We start from the raw sequence: 16,435 nt of genomic DNA, 5'->3' as shown, positions 1-16,435 counted from the left end.
TTATTATCTGCACACATAAAAGACTAGACAGGAGGATATTCTTTATTATCTTCTTTTGTTTTATAAATTAATAATTACATATGGAGAAAATTGTGGAACAACATAAATTAACAGTTAACATTACTTACCTCAGTGGAATTGGTGAGGGAAGGCTGAAATTAACTTCTTTTTGCAGATCTCTGTTGTTTAGCATCATTACAGTGTTTTTAAAGCAACCAACAAAGTATGTAGTGTTTATAAGGAAAGGCTAAATATAAAATAAACTAATACATATTTGTAGAAAGATTAAGAAAATAATGTAGAGGTATACAATGTATGAAAAATATGCCATTCTGAATTCCTATTGTGTATCTTTCTATATATAAGGTTTTGTTACTTCACAAAACAATGTAGATTATGTAAAAATATATTCATAAAACTATATGATTAATGACTTCTTATAAAGTGAATATACACATATAAAGCTTAATGATTTCTATAAAGTGAGTATACACATATAACTGTCATCCAGATCAAGATCAGTAATGATGCCAGTCACTACATAACCCTTCTTTATACTTCCTCTCCTAACTGTAGGTAACCACTATTCTGATTGCCACCCATATAGATAAATTGTGTCTGTTTTTTAGCTGTATATGCATTGAGTCATATAGTTGTGTGTGACTTTTTTATGTGCATCTAACTTTTTTTGGCCTATATTATTTTTGTGAGATTTATTCATTTGGTTGCATATAGCAGTGGTTTGTTTATCCTTTTGCTATTTGGTATGGTAGTCTCTAGTTGAATGTATAAATCATTATTTTTATGTATTCTCCTGTTGATAGACATTTGAGTTGTTTCAGATTGGGGATCATTATGAATAAATGCTCCTGTGGGTCTGTACATGTACAAGATGTACATGCCTTTTGCACACACTTCTATTGAGTATGTACAAATTGCTGTATATCAAGGAAAGAAATTACTAGGTCATACGGTATGCATTTATTCACCTTTAGTAGATACTGCCCAGTTGTTTTCCAAAGTGGCCCTGACTTCTTACCCTTCCATCAGCAGTATGAGAGTTCCATATATTGTACGTTGTTGCCAGCCATTTGGTATTGATGCCTTTTTGTTTGTTTGGTTTGTTATTATTTGTTTTTGATGGCTGTTTTTGAATATTTTTAAAAGCCTGCCCAGGGGCACCTGGGTGACTCAGTCAGTTAAGCACCAACTTCAGCTCAGGTCATGATCTTGCAGTTCGGGAGTTTGAGCCCCATGTCGGGCTCTGTGCTCACAGCTCCGAGCCTGGAGACTGCTTTGGATTCTGTGTCTCTGGCTCTCTCTGCCCCTTCCTGACTCATGCTCTGTCTCTCTCTTTTTTTCTCTCTCAAAAATAAATAAACATTAAAAAAAAAAGTCTGCCCAATATTTTATTATGTGACTAGATCATAATTTAATCTCCTTTGATGGGCTTTTTCCCTCTTCCTCCACTACAGCACCACCAGAACCTGGACAGTTCCAATATCTACTGGCTCTGTGATCTGTGTGCAGATTTAATACTGAAAGTTTCAGAATCTCTGTATATTCTTTTTTTTATTTTCTCAACAGATTTTTCTCAAATTACCTCTGGTTTCGAGTAGTATGGTGCCAATATGAAGAATCCATATTAAATATTTTCGTTTTATGACCTGAAAACCAATTTTGATTTCATAGTGGGAAATGGTTGTTTTTTTCACTCTTGTTTAAAAGTAGTGTAAAAGGTAGTATAATATCTGAAACTAGAATTTTGGTGAAAGCATTGCTAAACACAGCCAATTTAATTATCCAGAATAATTTGCATTCTCTTAGAACAAGCATACAGTGCTAGCTGCCAACACCTGCATCACATACATCTTCAGTCTACTGGAAAACTACTGTGAATTACTTGATAATGTAATCACTTAGGTTTTAGAACCTATTTGACTTTCACCCTTGAAAGTGAAGGGTATTTCCAATCAGAAATTTTCTTCGAACCCCAGCCTTTCTTTTAACAAATTTCCTTTCCCTGGTTTCCTGAAATATTCTATTAACATTGGTTTTTAAAGTATGAAACTCCAGGGGCTTGCTTTTAATGAGTTAAATGTGATCACCAGACCCCCAGCTTCTTCTCATGTTAGGAGGTGTGATTACTTCCATGACAGCACCCTTCCTATTGTGCATTGTGGTTTTAAACAGGTGTTGGCACAGGTGGCATTCGGTACTATCCAGTTACCATAAGTAATTCCTTGGGAGAATTTAGATACTGTTAACCCTCTGTGAGAACTGAAGGGTCTTTTGGAAGTTGCCTTATGAGTGTATAAGAGAGTTTTATCTTTCCTATTATTCTTTGCTTTTGCCAGTTGTATATTGAATTATTCATTTTGGAATAGCTACAATGACCAGAAGAAGCATGATTCTCATACTAGTAAGTTTTAGACATGTGTTTTTACTTTCAGATGTGGAGGTTTTTCACATTTTTAATTAATTGCTGTCAGGAACTTTTTAGAGGTAGTTGAAAACTGCTTTATATTCTATTCAGTTTTTTTTACTGTTATAAGTCTGTGTCTTAGAAGAATGTCTTTACCTCTTGAGATTTCTTAAGAGGTCATCCTGCAGCTTAATTCTAAAATTCTTTCAGTAGAAATTCTTTCTACTGTACTAATAGTAACACGTCTGAAAACACCTACGTAAATTAACAAATAAGCCAGAAACCTTATTGAAAAGGTTTTCATGACCTCTCCTTTTTCAGTCCCTAAATCTTTTTCATCAGTATTGATAATGAATAGCAAAACTTGCTGGCTTCATTTTTTTTTTTTCTTCTCAGTATCAGGTAAAAGTTCTAATATTCTCAACCAGGATTGGGGTATAGGTGGTGATAGAAGGAGCACAAATCTAATAGACTTCTGACATATAACTATTAATTAGGAATCTCTTCATTTATCTCACATGAACCTAGCTTATAGATTAATTTTAGAGACCACTTTCAAGTCTCAGTTAATAAAATGCTTTCACCTCTAGTAGATCATTGCTGAGTATATTCTAGCCAGGGCGGGCGGTCAGCCTTTACAAAGAAGTCTTATCATGAGAGAGTTTGCTCGAGTTGCTTCCTTATAGAGTAACACAGAGAATAAAGCACCCACTAACCTAGGACCAACATAGCCCTCAGCTTCCCTGTAATTTCAGTACCCGCAACAGCTGTTTCTCTTTCTACACAGGGATCAGTCAGAGCCGGATCTCTCATTGGCTGTTGCAGCAGGGATCAGACCTGAGCGAACAGAAGAAAAGAGCATTTTACCGATGGTATCAACTTGAGAAGACAAACCCTGGTAAATATCATTTCCTTATTTTATTGCATCTGAAACAAGACTATAATTAATTACTTTTTTAAATTTGTATGCTGACTTGTCTTCACTAAGGTAGTTTCATACTTTCCTGTTGTTCCTTTTTCCTTCTAAACTGTAAAACCTAAGCCCTGATTATATCAGTTTTTAGTTTAGGGTCTAATACTAGTCCTTTTCACTCCTTCCTCCAAGGCAGCTCTTTGTTTCCAGGTTATATGCTTTTTCTAACCATAGTTTAAAAGCAGCAGTGGCTGATTTCTTTTTTCAACTATAGGTTCACACATAAGATTCCATATCTATTTTTTTCTAAATGTTACTTTAGTTAATAATGTTAATTTCATACTTTTATTTAGTTTATTCTATACTGTATCCAGTGATCTCTGCTAATGATCTTCTATTTCTAATTACCTGGATGATGAGCATGTCTTTGGACTTTAGACTGAAACTGCCCTGATGACTTTGGCAGCAGCAATAGGTTGGAAAGTAGAATAAAATCTGAAGGAAAAAAGATCGCGAGAACCCTTATGTCTGAAGTTGCCAGGAGTAGGCAAGATCTGTTGTAGGATACCCTTAACAAGTGGTATATAGAGTCTGATGTTGTATGACAGCCTGTATCAATCTACACACTACACAGACTGGTGGCAGCGAGCCTGATCTCAAGGTTAGCCTTGTGATTGAGCTGTATTCTGTAATAGCACAGCATTAAAGCCATTGCTTATTATAGGTTAAATCATCAGTTGGAATATTGCATATTGAAGACTTAGCTAATAATAGTATTGACTCTGAGATAGAAATAATGTTGCAAAACATATTTATGTGTATGTGAGTGGTAAGTTTTTTGTTTTTGTTTTTTTAAAGATCACATTCCTGATCTGAAAGGCCCAGGCAGGACAAAATAGACAGACCATATCAACATCTCTGCAATGGATTTTTTTTTAATCTACCCTCCCCCAGTTTCTATTTTGAAATGTTTCAGATGTACAGAAAAGTTGAAAGACCAACACAGTGAACACCTGTTTACCCTCTTTTTAGATACAATAATTGTTAACATTTTGCTGTATTTGCTTTATCCCTGTAAAATAAATGAATAAATTTAAAAATCTATTTATGTATATGCATGTATACACCTGTCTTTCTCTTCAGCATTCCTCTCCTGAATAAAAGAATAATCGCCTGAATAACCACAGCCCCTATGGTTGTATAATAGATACAAACATCTAGTTTATATTCCTATTTCTCTAGTTGCAAGAATGTCTTTTTTTTTAATCAAATAGTATCTGATTTAGGTTGACAAATTGGAATTTGTCATATCTCTTTAGACTCTTAAGTCTGGTCACTCAAACTTTTTTTTTTTCATAACATAAACTTTTTAAACTCTCTAACCTTACAGAATGTCCCATATTCTGCATTTTTCTCTTTCCTCTTAGGGTCAATTAAATTATTCCTCTCTAGTGCCTGTATTTCCTGTAAACTACAAGTTAGGATTAGAGGCTTGATTAGATTCAAATTAAACATTTTTGGCAGGAATACTTCATAGATTATTTAGAGAGGGCATGTAGTAATGTCTACAATATACTTTGAAATGCATCAAAATAAAGTGGATAAGGAGGTAGATAATGTGATAAAGTAAATGAGTACAATTTTATATGATATGAATATAGATTTTCATCATAAAATTTCTTCTTTGTTTCTGTATGTTTGAAAATGTTCACAAACATTGGGGCAAAATGCTTTGTGAGTAACGTTTACCTCATGTATCAAGGTTTATGTAATGTCAGGTTGTAGCACTGTTCATATGCTAAGTTCAATCATTTGTTAAAGTAAGAACCACTGGATCTTGTCTTTGCAATTTGTAAATAATCTGTAGGGTGTCATTTTGTCACTGGATGAACAGGAAACTTTTGTTAATGGTTTTAGCATCCATTGATGATGCTTACTTAATGAGTTATTCTGTTGGGGATTGCAAAATGGTGTTGATCTTATTTATTTAGTATTCCTTCGACATTTATTAGCTGGCAGTTTTTCTGCAAAGAACCTTCATTTTTAGGTATTCTTATGATAGGTAGATAGGCAAGCAGATCTCTCAAACTAATGACTCTATTGTTGCTGCCATTAGCTAAATGTTCTAAAGGGGCACAATTCAATAGAAATACAATGCAAATGACATGTAATTTAAAATTATCTAGTAGCCACATTTTAAAAAGTAAGAAATAGCTAAAATTAATTTTAATAATCTATTTTATTTAGCAAAGATATATTGACACTTCAAGTTTAATTCGATACTTTTCAAAATTATTGAGACTTCTTTCTCTTTTTCTTTCTCTTTGTACTGATTCTTTGAAATTCAAGTGTATTTTACACTTCAAGCACACACCATTTTCAACCAGCCACTTTTAGGTGCTCAATAGCCACATGTGGCTAGTGGCTACCCTATTAGACAGTCTTAAGATAAAATCATACTTGAAGCAACACTTAAAACTCAACTCTAAGCAGTCTTCCCAAAGACATCACTTCATCCATGACTCACATACAACAAAGCAAATCAGATGGTGAATGACAAAAACTTGGCACTTGGTCTGCTTAATAGAGCAGTTTAGGCTGATAACAAAGGTTCAGGTAGGTAAATAAGGAGCTATACCTAGGGGGTTCATAAACCTGGCACATCTCAGCAATTGTCTGCCAGGAGGGAACACCCGAGAGATTGTCAAGATATTCCAAAATGTATAGGGCAGAACAGTGAAGAATTTGAAGGACAAATACCAGTCAACTGTGTCAGGCATTCATCCTCTATAAGAAAAGGGATTTTTGTCTCTTGCATTGGCACTTAGAACAGTGCCTTGATATATCATCACAGTTGGTGAGGCTACATTCCTATCTCACACTGGGATTTCAAGGCTGAGCTCTAATTCCAGGAGGAGACTAGGATGCCAGGAAAATAAATTCACCAGAAAGAGGAAGGGGACTAAGGTACAGCTCTCAGGCCACCGCAGCCTTGTTGTTGTAGCTGATCTGATAGCACTGCTGACTGCGGAATACTACTATTGGAGTCCAGTTTTTAGCACTGGGGTGATATAGTGTTCTTCTGAAGCTGTTTTATTAAAAATTGTTGAGTGCTTGGCTGAGGAGCCAATGGGACAAAACTGCCATCTGTGGGATTATGATTAAATGTCTCTATGTCAGAATCCCGCCCAGATGGAGCAATACAGCCTGGGGTCAGGACCGGTGGGGTACAGAGAGCCCCTAGGTCAGGAAACGGGCCGGCTGGAGAGGGGACCACCCCTCACCCCTCACACAGTGCACTTTGGTGGGGAACCTGGTGCTAAACCATTCGTAGGTGACCTGCTTCTGGGTCCAGGTTTCCTGCATAGCAAAGCAGCTCCCTAGCTGCGTTCTATTGAAAGCGCTCTACACAAGGGTTTGTAAAAGTAAATTTTCTTAACTTAAAAAAAAAGAGGGACACCTGGGTGGCTCAGTCAGTTAAGCATCTGACTTCAGCTCAGGTCATGGGTTCAAGCCCCACGTTGGGCTCTGTACTGACAGCTCAGAGCCTGGAGCCTGCTTTGGATTCTCTGGCTCCCTCTCTGTCTCTACCCCTCCCTTGCTCATGCTTTGTTTCTCTCTCTCTCTCTCAAAAATAAATAATCACTAAAAACAAAAAGAAAAAATGTTTTGTTTTTTTATCTTATTTTTTATTTCAGTTTGTCTTGGGATCAGAGTTCCACTAAACTATTATCAGGAAATTGGAGGAAGGTGGAACTAGGGCATTAAAACAGGAAAATGGGAAAACACTAATAGCATTCATCCAGCTGTTGATAAGGAATTGGTTTCTTTAAGGAACTAGTACCTCCATTTAAAAATAAGTTCCCCTAGGGGCACCTGGCTGACTCATTTGGTAGAGCATGTGACTCTTGATCTTGGGGTTGTAAGTTTGAGCCCCATGTTGGATGTACAGTTTACTTAAAAGTAAATAATAAATAACTAAATTCCTCTAATTATGTACATTTGGTTTTCAATGAAGTTGTATTGCTGATTGTCCCCTTTTTAAAGGACTTCCTATTTTTATTTGAAAACCAAATCCATATAGGTTCCAAGTTCTTTCTAGTCTGGTTTTCTGTAGGACAAAATTTAAAGTTAGCTGAAGAGAGGAGGATAAGTTTATAATTGTCAACTGGTAGTTTTCATAGCATTAACAGTAATTGGATGTTAGTGATTGAAAGTTAATTTTTAGAAGTTTTTCATTGCATTTTCACCTTTAATATAAGAGCTAATATGGTATAGAATTCTTTCTAGGTATAAATGCATCTTTGTTGACTTTAAAATAACCTTTGATAGTAGCTGAAGAACTAGTATTTTTTCTTCATGGACCTTTGAAACTACTATTCTGTTTAGATAAGATGAACTAAAATTATGTTAACACCTAAAAATAGCTTATGCACTGTCCAGTCATTAGTTGCTTGTAGTACATGAGAATTTTCTTTGCAGGTCATTGCAGGGGTGATTGGAATCTACCTAAATGCCTCTCAATCAAGAACCAGTTAAATGAATTATAGTATATCTATAAAATGGAATAGTATGGAGACTAAATAGCTAGGTTTTAAAGAGGGCTTTATATGAGTTAAACTTAATATGTAGAAATATCAAATTCTTAAGTGAATAAAGTAAGGTGAAAACATTAGAGTATACTGCCATTTATATAGAGGGAATACATACACACATGTATATGCTTATGTAAACATAGAACATCTCTATCAGGCTGTATTTGGACCTAAGAAAAGTTCTGTGGAGGCTCTGAGAGACTGGGAGTACAAGGTAGCAGGAATACTATTAACTGTATAACCTTTTATATCTTTATCAATTTTGTACTTGTACTATAATATTCAAAAAGTACATACAAAGTTTCATGGAAAAGAGAGAAGGAGGAAGAAAGGGAAAGAAGGAAGGGAGGGAAGGAGAGAGAGAGGCAAAAAAAAGAAATTAACCTGCCTTGTTAACAGCTTTCAAGATATAAAAACTACAGAACCTAGGTTCACATAGTCAAGACCTGTTTATTGATAAGTTCTTTTATATCATAATTTTTTACTTGCTCATCAGAATAAATGGAAATGGTACCATCCCATTGCATATATTCTGGGAGGAAAATGCAAAATTAAGAAAAATCATTAAGATGAAAAGTGCTTTTTTTGTAAATATAAGTATTTAGAAAATAAATTTAAAAAAATGTTTGTACATTCTGTCCCTCTATTCTTGGGCTCAGATCATTTCTCTCTATATTACCTTGACTGAAGTTCTTTTTTTTTTTCAACCTTTTCATTCTGGATCCATTTGGATACAGGATTTTGTTTGTTTGTTTGTTTTTTAGTCTCTTTTTAAGTAGACTCAGCAAGAAAAAGAATAAAGTAGATATTTAGGTTGTTTTTACTGATAATCCAGTTGATATAGATATAGTGTAGTTCTCTGATAACAGACACATCATTAGAATTTCCCAGCATATCCCAAAGCCTGCCAAGGAGTATGAATAAAATGGACTGATGGAAACTGATCAAATACATTTTATCTTGTTTCTTATGAAAACATTTACAAGAAAATACCTATTTTTTTTAAAGAAGTGTGTACTAAATTCACCATGGTTGACATCAAACCCCCCTTTATTTAATCAAATTAAGCTCAGCAGTCTTTTCCCTTGTCTAATTTAAACATTGCTATAGCAGACAGGGTTTGCTGAGTTCCTCTTGGCTCGTGGTACTGCTCTGCCTCTTTCTAAATTAAACAAATAAAATTTGCCAGGAGGCTCATGCAGGGAGCACATGAAGTAAAATATGGAGAGCAGAAATAATGCCTTCTGTCTTCACTACTGCAGTGTCAAGAGCGTCGGGGAAATCACGTGTGTGACATAGGGGACAATGAGAAATTGCTTTTGAAGAAGCTAGTTTCTCTGAATGGGATAGTATGTTGTAGTCATACTTTTGTTAGTTGATTGGCAAAAGCTCACCCAAAAGTAAACCTGATAAGCAAGAAAATTATCATATATACAAAGAAAACATTTATCAAAATCTAATGATCTTAGCAAATTAGGAAAAGGTTTTTTTCCTTTTCCTCTTGGGTTTAGATTTGCTAGATAAATGTACAAAATTTTGTTCTTAATGAGAGCCCAGATACAAGATAGAAAAAAATGTTTCTATAAAGAAAATAGGTACACATTTCCCGTAGGGAAAAAAAGGTGGGTTCTTTAGCTAATCTAGAACTCCTATATTCAGAGGGGTTTAGAGTCTTACATACATTATTCCTGCATTCTTAGTATCTTTGTATTTTTCTGTCAGAGTCCAGAATTTTGAAACCATTCTTGGATTATTCATTGCTTTCCATCCATGTTGACTAAAGCAAGATTAACTAAGGTTTCTAGAATAAATCTGTGTTTATTGGAGTATTTCCAGAATGCTGCTTGTGCTATTTTTAAATACTGCTATATTGAAGAAGAAAAAGGAACAAGAAAAAATACCTCAAAAGTAATGTGATAATACTATGTTTCAAATTCAGTATATTTACAAGTTTGAAATTACAGAGTTTCCAGAGTTTCCACCTTGTGCATAAATTATAAATTGCCTTGATTTATTTTAAAGTAACCAGGTCACTACTTAATTTCATCTCTTCTTTTTTTCCCTCCTTCATTCTCTCTCCCTTTCTTTTTCCTTTGTGACCAATTTTATTTCACCTAAGTTTCCTTTTTATAGAAAAACTGGACAATACAGAATATTATAAAGAAGCATAGTTACATGACCAATAAGCCCCAATACCAAGAAAGAGCCATTATTATCAGTTAGTTTCTTTTCTTCAACCTCATCTTTGTATTCTTTGTTTTATTTATACCCATTTATCACTCAACTAAGAAAGCATGCCATAGTTTTAATGTGGACTGCTAATTATAATTTATTGACCTATTCCTCATCCTTCATCCACTGAAGCCCTGAAACTTTATCCTTTACCAGAAGCCAGGCTTTGGATGAAAGGACCTACTACTGCCTTAGCCAGTCTGTTTTTACCTCATCTTGATCAGCCTTGATAGCTGCTTGGCTCTGTTTTGAACCTTCTATCATGGCTGTTGAACAAAATTTATATAATGTAACTTAGGTAGATTCTAGAGCCCTTGTTATTCTGTAATCCCTGCTTGCATTTAGAAAATGCAAAGACTCTGAAACACTCCAACCCCATTTTTTTCCTTTGCCTAAACTTTGTTAACTTTGATGCAAATGTAATGTAAATGTAAAACTTTGATGTAAATTTAACATGTAAATGAATGAGTATGGCTGTGTTCCAGTAAAACTTTATTTAAACTATGGCAGCAAGCCATAGTCTGCCTACATTTAAGCCATGAATCTCTAAAGCATTGTGTGATGATACATTTGTCCATTTGAGGAAGAAGGTAAATATTTACTTCACACACAATAGGAAATCATATCTATTGAGGGTTCAAACAATAAGTCTGTAAAAATATTCTGAATGATAACAAAACATGTTGGCCATAAAAGAAGAGGTTGACAAATTTGACTTCATTAAATTTAAGATCAGAAAGCACACCATAAATAAAGATAAAAGGTGAATAACAAACTGGAAAAAAAGTTGCAATCTGTGTAACTAGCAATTGGTATTGTTTTAACACACCAGTAAGGTGAATAACTCAAAAGAAAAGGCAAAAGACAAGGAAAGTTCACAAGGAAAATTCACAAGGAAAGTTATGTGAATTTTGGTAAACAAGAAAATATACTCATTAATAGTAAAATCTCAGTATTAAAGGAAATTTTTTTTGCCTGCCAAATTTGTAAATGTGAATAGTTAGTAATACTCATAATCTTCAGTACACTGGGGAATATGGGGAAATAAACAACTGGAGATCGTTGCAATGTCTTACATTTATTTTGTATTATTGTGCAACAGATTACCCTACAACTTAGCAGCCAAAAACAGCAAACATTTATTATCTCACAATTTCTCTGGGTCAGAAATCCAGGAGTGGCTTAGCTAAGGTGGTTCTGCTCAGAGTTCTCATGAGGTTGTAGTTGAGCCATCAACTGACTGGACAGTCTACCTCTAAGGCCACTCTTGTGAGGGTTGGCAGGCCCCAGTTCCTTCCTCCTTATTGCCCAGGGATTTCCAAGTCCTCGCCACATGGGCATCGCCTCTGGCTCCCCAAGTGTCCTTACAACCTGGCAACTATTTTTCCCCCAAGCAAGTCATTCATCTAAGAGGTAGAGCACCTAAGACAGACACCATGGTATATATATTCTATAACCTGATATCAGAAGCGATGTATCATCACTTCTACCACATGTTATTGGTCACACAGAATAATCCTGGTATAATATGAGAAGGAACTACACAACAGGGTGAATACCAGGAGGCAGGGATCCTTTGGAACCATCTTGGAGGCTGACTGCCACATAGCTATATTGGTACTGTATGCCTAAGGTCTTATTCCTCTCTGTCTGCTGGGTTATACTGTTCTCTACATGGTATCTGATGTAGCTAGAATGTCCAGAATGGCTTTTTTTCCTCAATTGTGGCACCTGGGAGCTGGCCAGGCATCTTTTTTGTTTGTTTTATTTTTTTTTTCTCATGTGTATTTATTCTTGAGAGAGAGAGAGCCAGTTTTGGTGGGGGGCGGGCAGAGAGACAGGGAGACAAAGAATTGGAAGCAGGCTCCAGGCTCTGAGCTGTCAGCACAGAGCCCAATGTGGGGCTAGAACTCATGAGCCGTGAGATAACGACCTGAGCTGAAGTCGGACACTTAACCAAATGAGCCACCCAAGCACCCCTGACCAGGCATCTTTCACTCCATGTAGCTAACTTGGGCTTCCTTACAGTATCATAGGGTCAGGTTAGTCATACTTCTTATATAGCAACTGGCTTTTCCCAGAACCAGCATTGCGGGAGATCTAGTAAGAAGCTGCAAGGCTTCTTATTACCTAGCCTTGAACTCTTTCCGTTTTCTGTTGTCAAAACATGTCACAGGACAAACTTACATTCAAGAGCATGATTACCAAGAGGTGTGACTTACTGTGAAGGGCCATCTTTGGAACTATCCCAGGAAGTTAGGCTTTGGAGAGATGATGCTGGCTTGTTCTAAAGCTAGTGGAGGTAATACAAATTGATCTGAGCCTGGATATACTTTGAAGATAAAATTGACAGGGTTTGCTATGGACTGGATATGTGGTATGTCAGAGAAATAGAGAAGTCAAAGATGAATCTGGAATTTTGCACTGAGTAATTTGAAGAATAGGGATGCTATTTACTCAGATGGGAAGGACTGTAAGACAGCAGGTTTGGAGAGGAAAATCAAGATTGGTTAAAATATTGAGCCTCTGTATAAGAGAATGCATATAAATATATAGCTATTAAGGTGAATCTACATAGAGATCTATATGTAGTGAAGTAGAAACACTTCCCAAGGTATTAATTACAAGGTACAATATACAAAGTATGGGTGCACCTGGGTGACTTAGTTGTGCATCCAACTCTTGATTTCAGCTCAGGTCAGGTTATGGGATCAATCCCTGCATCCGGCTCAGTGCTGAACATGGAGCCTGCTTAAGATATTCTCTCTCTCTCTCTCTCTCTCTCTCTCCCTCCCTCCCTCCCTCCCTCCCTCCCTCTCTCTCTCCCTCTGCCCCTCCCCAGCGTATGTGCACATGCATGGTGTCTCTTTGTCTCTCTCTCAAAAATAAGTAAATAAATAAAATAAAAATAAAGTATTATTTTTATGAAGAAATAAATATATATTTATTAATATGTGCATTATTCCACATAATTCTAATAATTTATAACCTTTCTAGGGCTAGATTAAGAGTTTGTATTTTATTCCATAGGCAGAGGGAACTTTTTGAAGGCTTTTGGTCACTGGAATGCTGTGATCATAATTATGCTTTGGGAAGATGAATTTAACAGTATAAAGAATGAAGGAACAATGGGAGATCCAGGGACTGAGCTCTGTGAATGCATACCAAGTTATATTTAAATTCTTTGAAATAAGTCTACAGAGTTCAGAGACAGTATTGCTCTTTTGTTTTGTTTTGTTTTATTCATAGCTTCTATAGCAAGCTTAAGTCTATAGCAAGCCAAAAGAAGGGGGGGTGGGGAGGTTGGCGAATGGTGAATACACGCATTATCAGAAGTTCATTATTTGAGAAAAGGCTAGTCTAAATTAATAAAATATCCCAGTTACATTTTTCCCCATTGGTTTTATTACATTCAAAAGGTAACAGAAAATAATATAGCTTTAAGAGGTGGTAGACCTTTGGAGATCTAATTTAGTTACCTAATAGACTAACATCATGTCAAAAACTACCTTACTGCCTTTGTGCTATATATATTTAACTTTTTTTCTTTAAAAGTTTACAATAATTAGGATTATTTTAAATTCATCTTCTACCTGCATACATTCTTTAAGGGCTCCATTTTCTCAATAACAAAAGTCCTTTGAGTGGTAATGAAAAGTTTTGAAATGTATTGTATATTGTTCAAAAAGATTAAAATGGGTGCCTGGGTGGCTCAGTTGGTTGAGCGTCCAACTCTTGATACCAGCTCAGGTAATGATCTCTAGGTTCGTGGGTTTGAGCCCTACGTGGGGCTCTGCACTGTTAGTGTAGAGCCTGCTTGTGATTGTCTTCTCTCTCCCTCTCTCTCTGCCCCTCCCCAACTCACACTCACAGTCTTTCTCTCAAAATAAATAAATAAACTTTAAATAAATAAATAAGCATTTGTTTTAAGGAAAATTAAGTTCTCACTAGTTCAAAGACCAACACTTTCCTATTCCCCTAAAAAGAGAGATTTTGGGCTTTGTTTCAAAAAATGACATAAATGACAAGCGACCAAAAAAATTTGACATTTTAAAATGATTAATGATGAATTTTTTAAGGAGAGTTTTTTTCCCTTTGAATTTTTGTTGGGGCAAAATTTTTTTTATTTCTCCATGCTTCAGTGCCGGTAGCCTGTGGCACAGAAGCCAGGCAATGTTTCAAGGCAACAGTTTGCACTGGCATGGGGCACTGTGAGAGACCCTGGGGATTTTTTTTTTTTTTTTATGTAAATAGCAAATGTATTTGGCTCACAAGTTTCAATAGAAGGACAACAATTTATTGTTGATTTCATGATTATATTTGTCATTGGTTTTAATAAATTGCAAGGTATTTTGCTAAAAAGTCTTGTTTGTTTCAGGGGCTACACTAAGTATGAGACCAGCCCCCATTCCAATAGAGGACCCAGAATGGAGACAAACACCTCCTCCAGTCTCTGCCACATCTGGCACCTTCCGACTACGACGAGGGAGTCGATTTACCTGGAGAAAGGAGTGCCTCGCTGTCATGGAAAGGTACGTGTCTCCTTTCCCGTGAGCAATGTCCCAAACTTAGGAAAGAGAGAAACTTCAAGATAGATTTGGACAGTTTCCATTTCAGACGAGTAATTTGGGATGTAGGTTCTATCTCAAAATATATTTTGGGGTATTATAAACGTTATATTATTGAAATAAGATCTTACCATTTATAATTCATAAAACTGGAGTTAACATGTATGAATATAACTAAACAGTGTTCTCAGTAACTTAAGAAACTTTAGAAGACTTTTTCTGAGTTTAGATCTTTATATTTTATTTTGGAAATGCTCTTTGAAGTCTTATTTTCATCAGAAATATTGAATAATTATATAGAAGGCCACTGAGATTTTACTTCCTTCAATCAGGAGTATGGCCTAAATGAGCTCAGTCCCAAAAGTTAAAAATACTGTTTTTTACTTTGATTTGTTAATTTATCTTCTGACTCTAGCACCAGTACCTTATCCATAGTCAGTATATTCAGTATGTTTTAGATTGGAATTTGATCTTAGCTTTTGTTTTTCTACCCAAAATGGTATAGATTAATTAAATATGATTATTAAATGTTCAGTATATTTAGGGTAGATCCTGTAGTAGAATTGCCCTTTTAGTCTCCTACCTAAAAGTAATGTTTATGGAATTCTGTTTTGATGGAGAGTTTTATATTCAATAAGGTAATAATTTTCCACTTAAAAACTATTTATTCCCAAGAATAAATATAGAGAAAAAAGAATATATTAGGCAAAGGTAAAAACAATTGAATTTTAATATTGAGATTTCTCAATAATTTCAATAATGGAAAAGAATGGAATTGAACGTTTAAAACTGGGTTTAACTTCTAAGTTAAACATAGAATATGTTTACATAGAATACAATGTTGACATAGAATACATATTGACATTGAGCCAGCTTCACCTTTTTTCCCCAATTGTCTAATCTGATCAGTCGAACAGCAAACTGGAAAGAGCATTTGACTGCGAGTCAAAGACCTGAAACCTGGATTTGGCTTTGGCGTTAACCAACTGTGCAACTTTTGCAGCTCACAAACTCTAAGCAGTAACTTTTTTATCTATAAAATGAAGGTTTTTAATATGTCATCTGGACTTCTGTCATCTCTCTTCCTGCCTATTTCCTGATTATCTCCCAGCTCATTAGACATTACTACCTGAAGTAGAAGGATATTTAAAATGCCAAAGTTGAGGCCATGTTTTTTGTTCTTGTGATTAGGTTGAAATTAAAAGGTTTGCTTAATGAGGATGTTGGATCCAGTAGCCAAAATGAAACTATAGATTATTCATTGATGTTATCATCTATAACTTTTCTCACTCTGTCTATTGTAGATTAGCGTAGAGGCCATTCATTGAATAACAAATCCTTATATGCTTGAGCAGTTAAAATAGAAGAGTGAGACATTTTCATCCCAGAGACCTGATGTTTATAATCTGCTTTATTTTTTTCATCTAAAAATTTTTATTCTATTAAAAAATTTCCCCAGAACTTACACATAACACACATAAATTTAAATAATACCAAACTTAAAAATTATTTGTGGTACTATACCTTTTCCTCTTGGTAACAAAGTAGGCTTTGGTATTAGTTTCTAGTTGGTGTAAGTTCTAATTTTGCTACTGATTCAGCCATTTAATTTACTCATAAAGATACCAATATACATTTATCACATAATGTTTGTGTGAGGAGAGATTAATTTTAAAATTGATAATATTAGGGATGGGAAAAA

General features: G+C 35.3%; 1 protein-coding gene across 7 annotated transcripts in view; it reads left to right on the top strand.

Moving 5' to 3' along the window:
* Window positions 1–16,435, top strand: part of HMBOX1 (homeobox containing 1) — a 204,606-nt gene that overhangs the window by 138,146 nt on the left and 50,025 nt on the right. For all 7 annotated transcript variants that reach the window (XM_049632366.1, XM_049632365.1, XM_049632362.1 and 4 more), the window contains exons 5-6: window positions 3,213–3,323; window positions 14,544–14,697. In XM_049632366.1, the coding sequence (XP_049488323.1) occupies window positions 3,213–3,323; window positions 14,544–14,697 (265 nt within the window). The remainder of the gene's footprint in view (window positions 1–3,212; window positions 3,324–14,543; window positions 14,698–16,435) is intronic.

This window comes from Panthera uncia, chromosome B1, assembly GCF_023721935.1.
Source record: "Panthera uncia isolate 11264 chromosome B1, Puncia_PCG_1.0, whole genome shotgun sequence".
Taxonomy (NCBI): Eukaryota; Metazoa; Chordata; class Mammalia; order Carnivora; family Felidae; genus Panthera; species Panthera uncia.
This window is presented reverse-complemented; position numbering and strand designations above follow the sequence as displayed.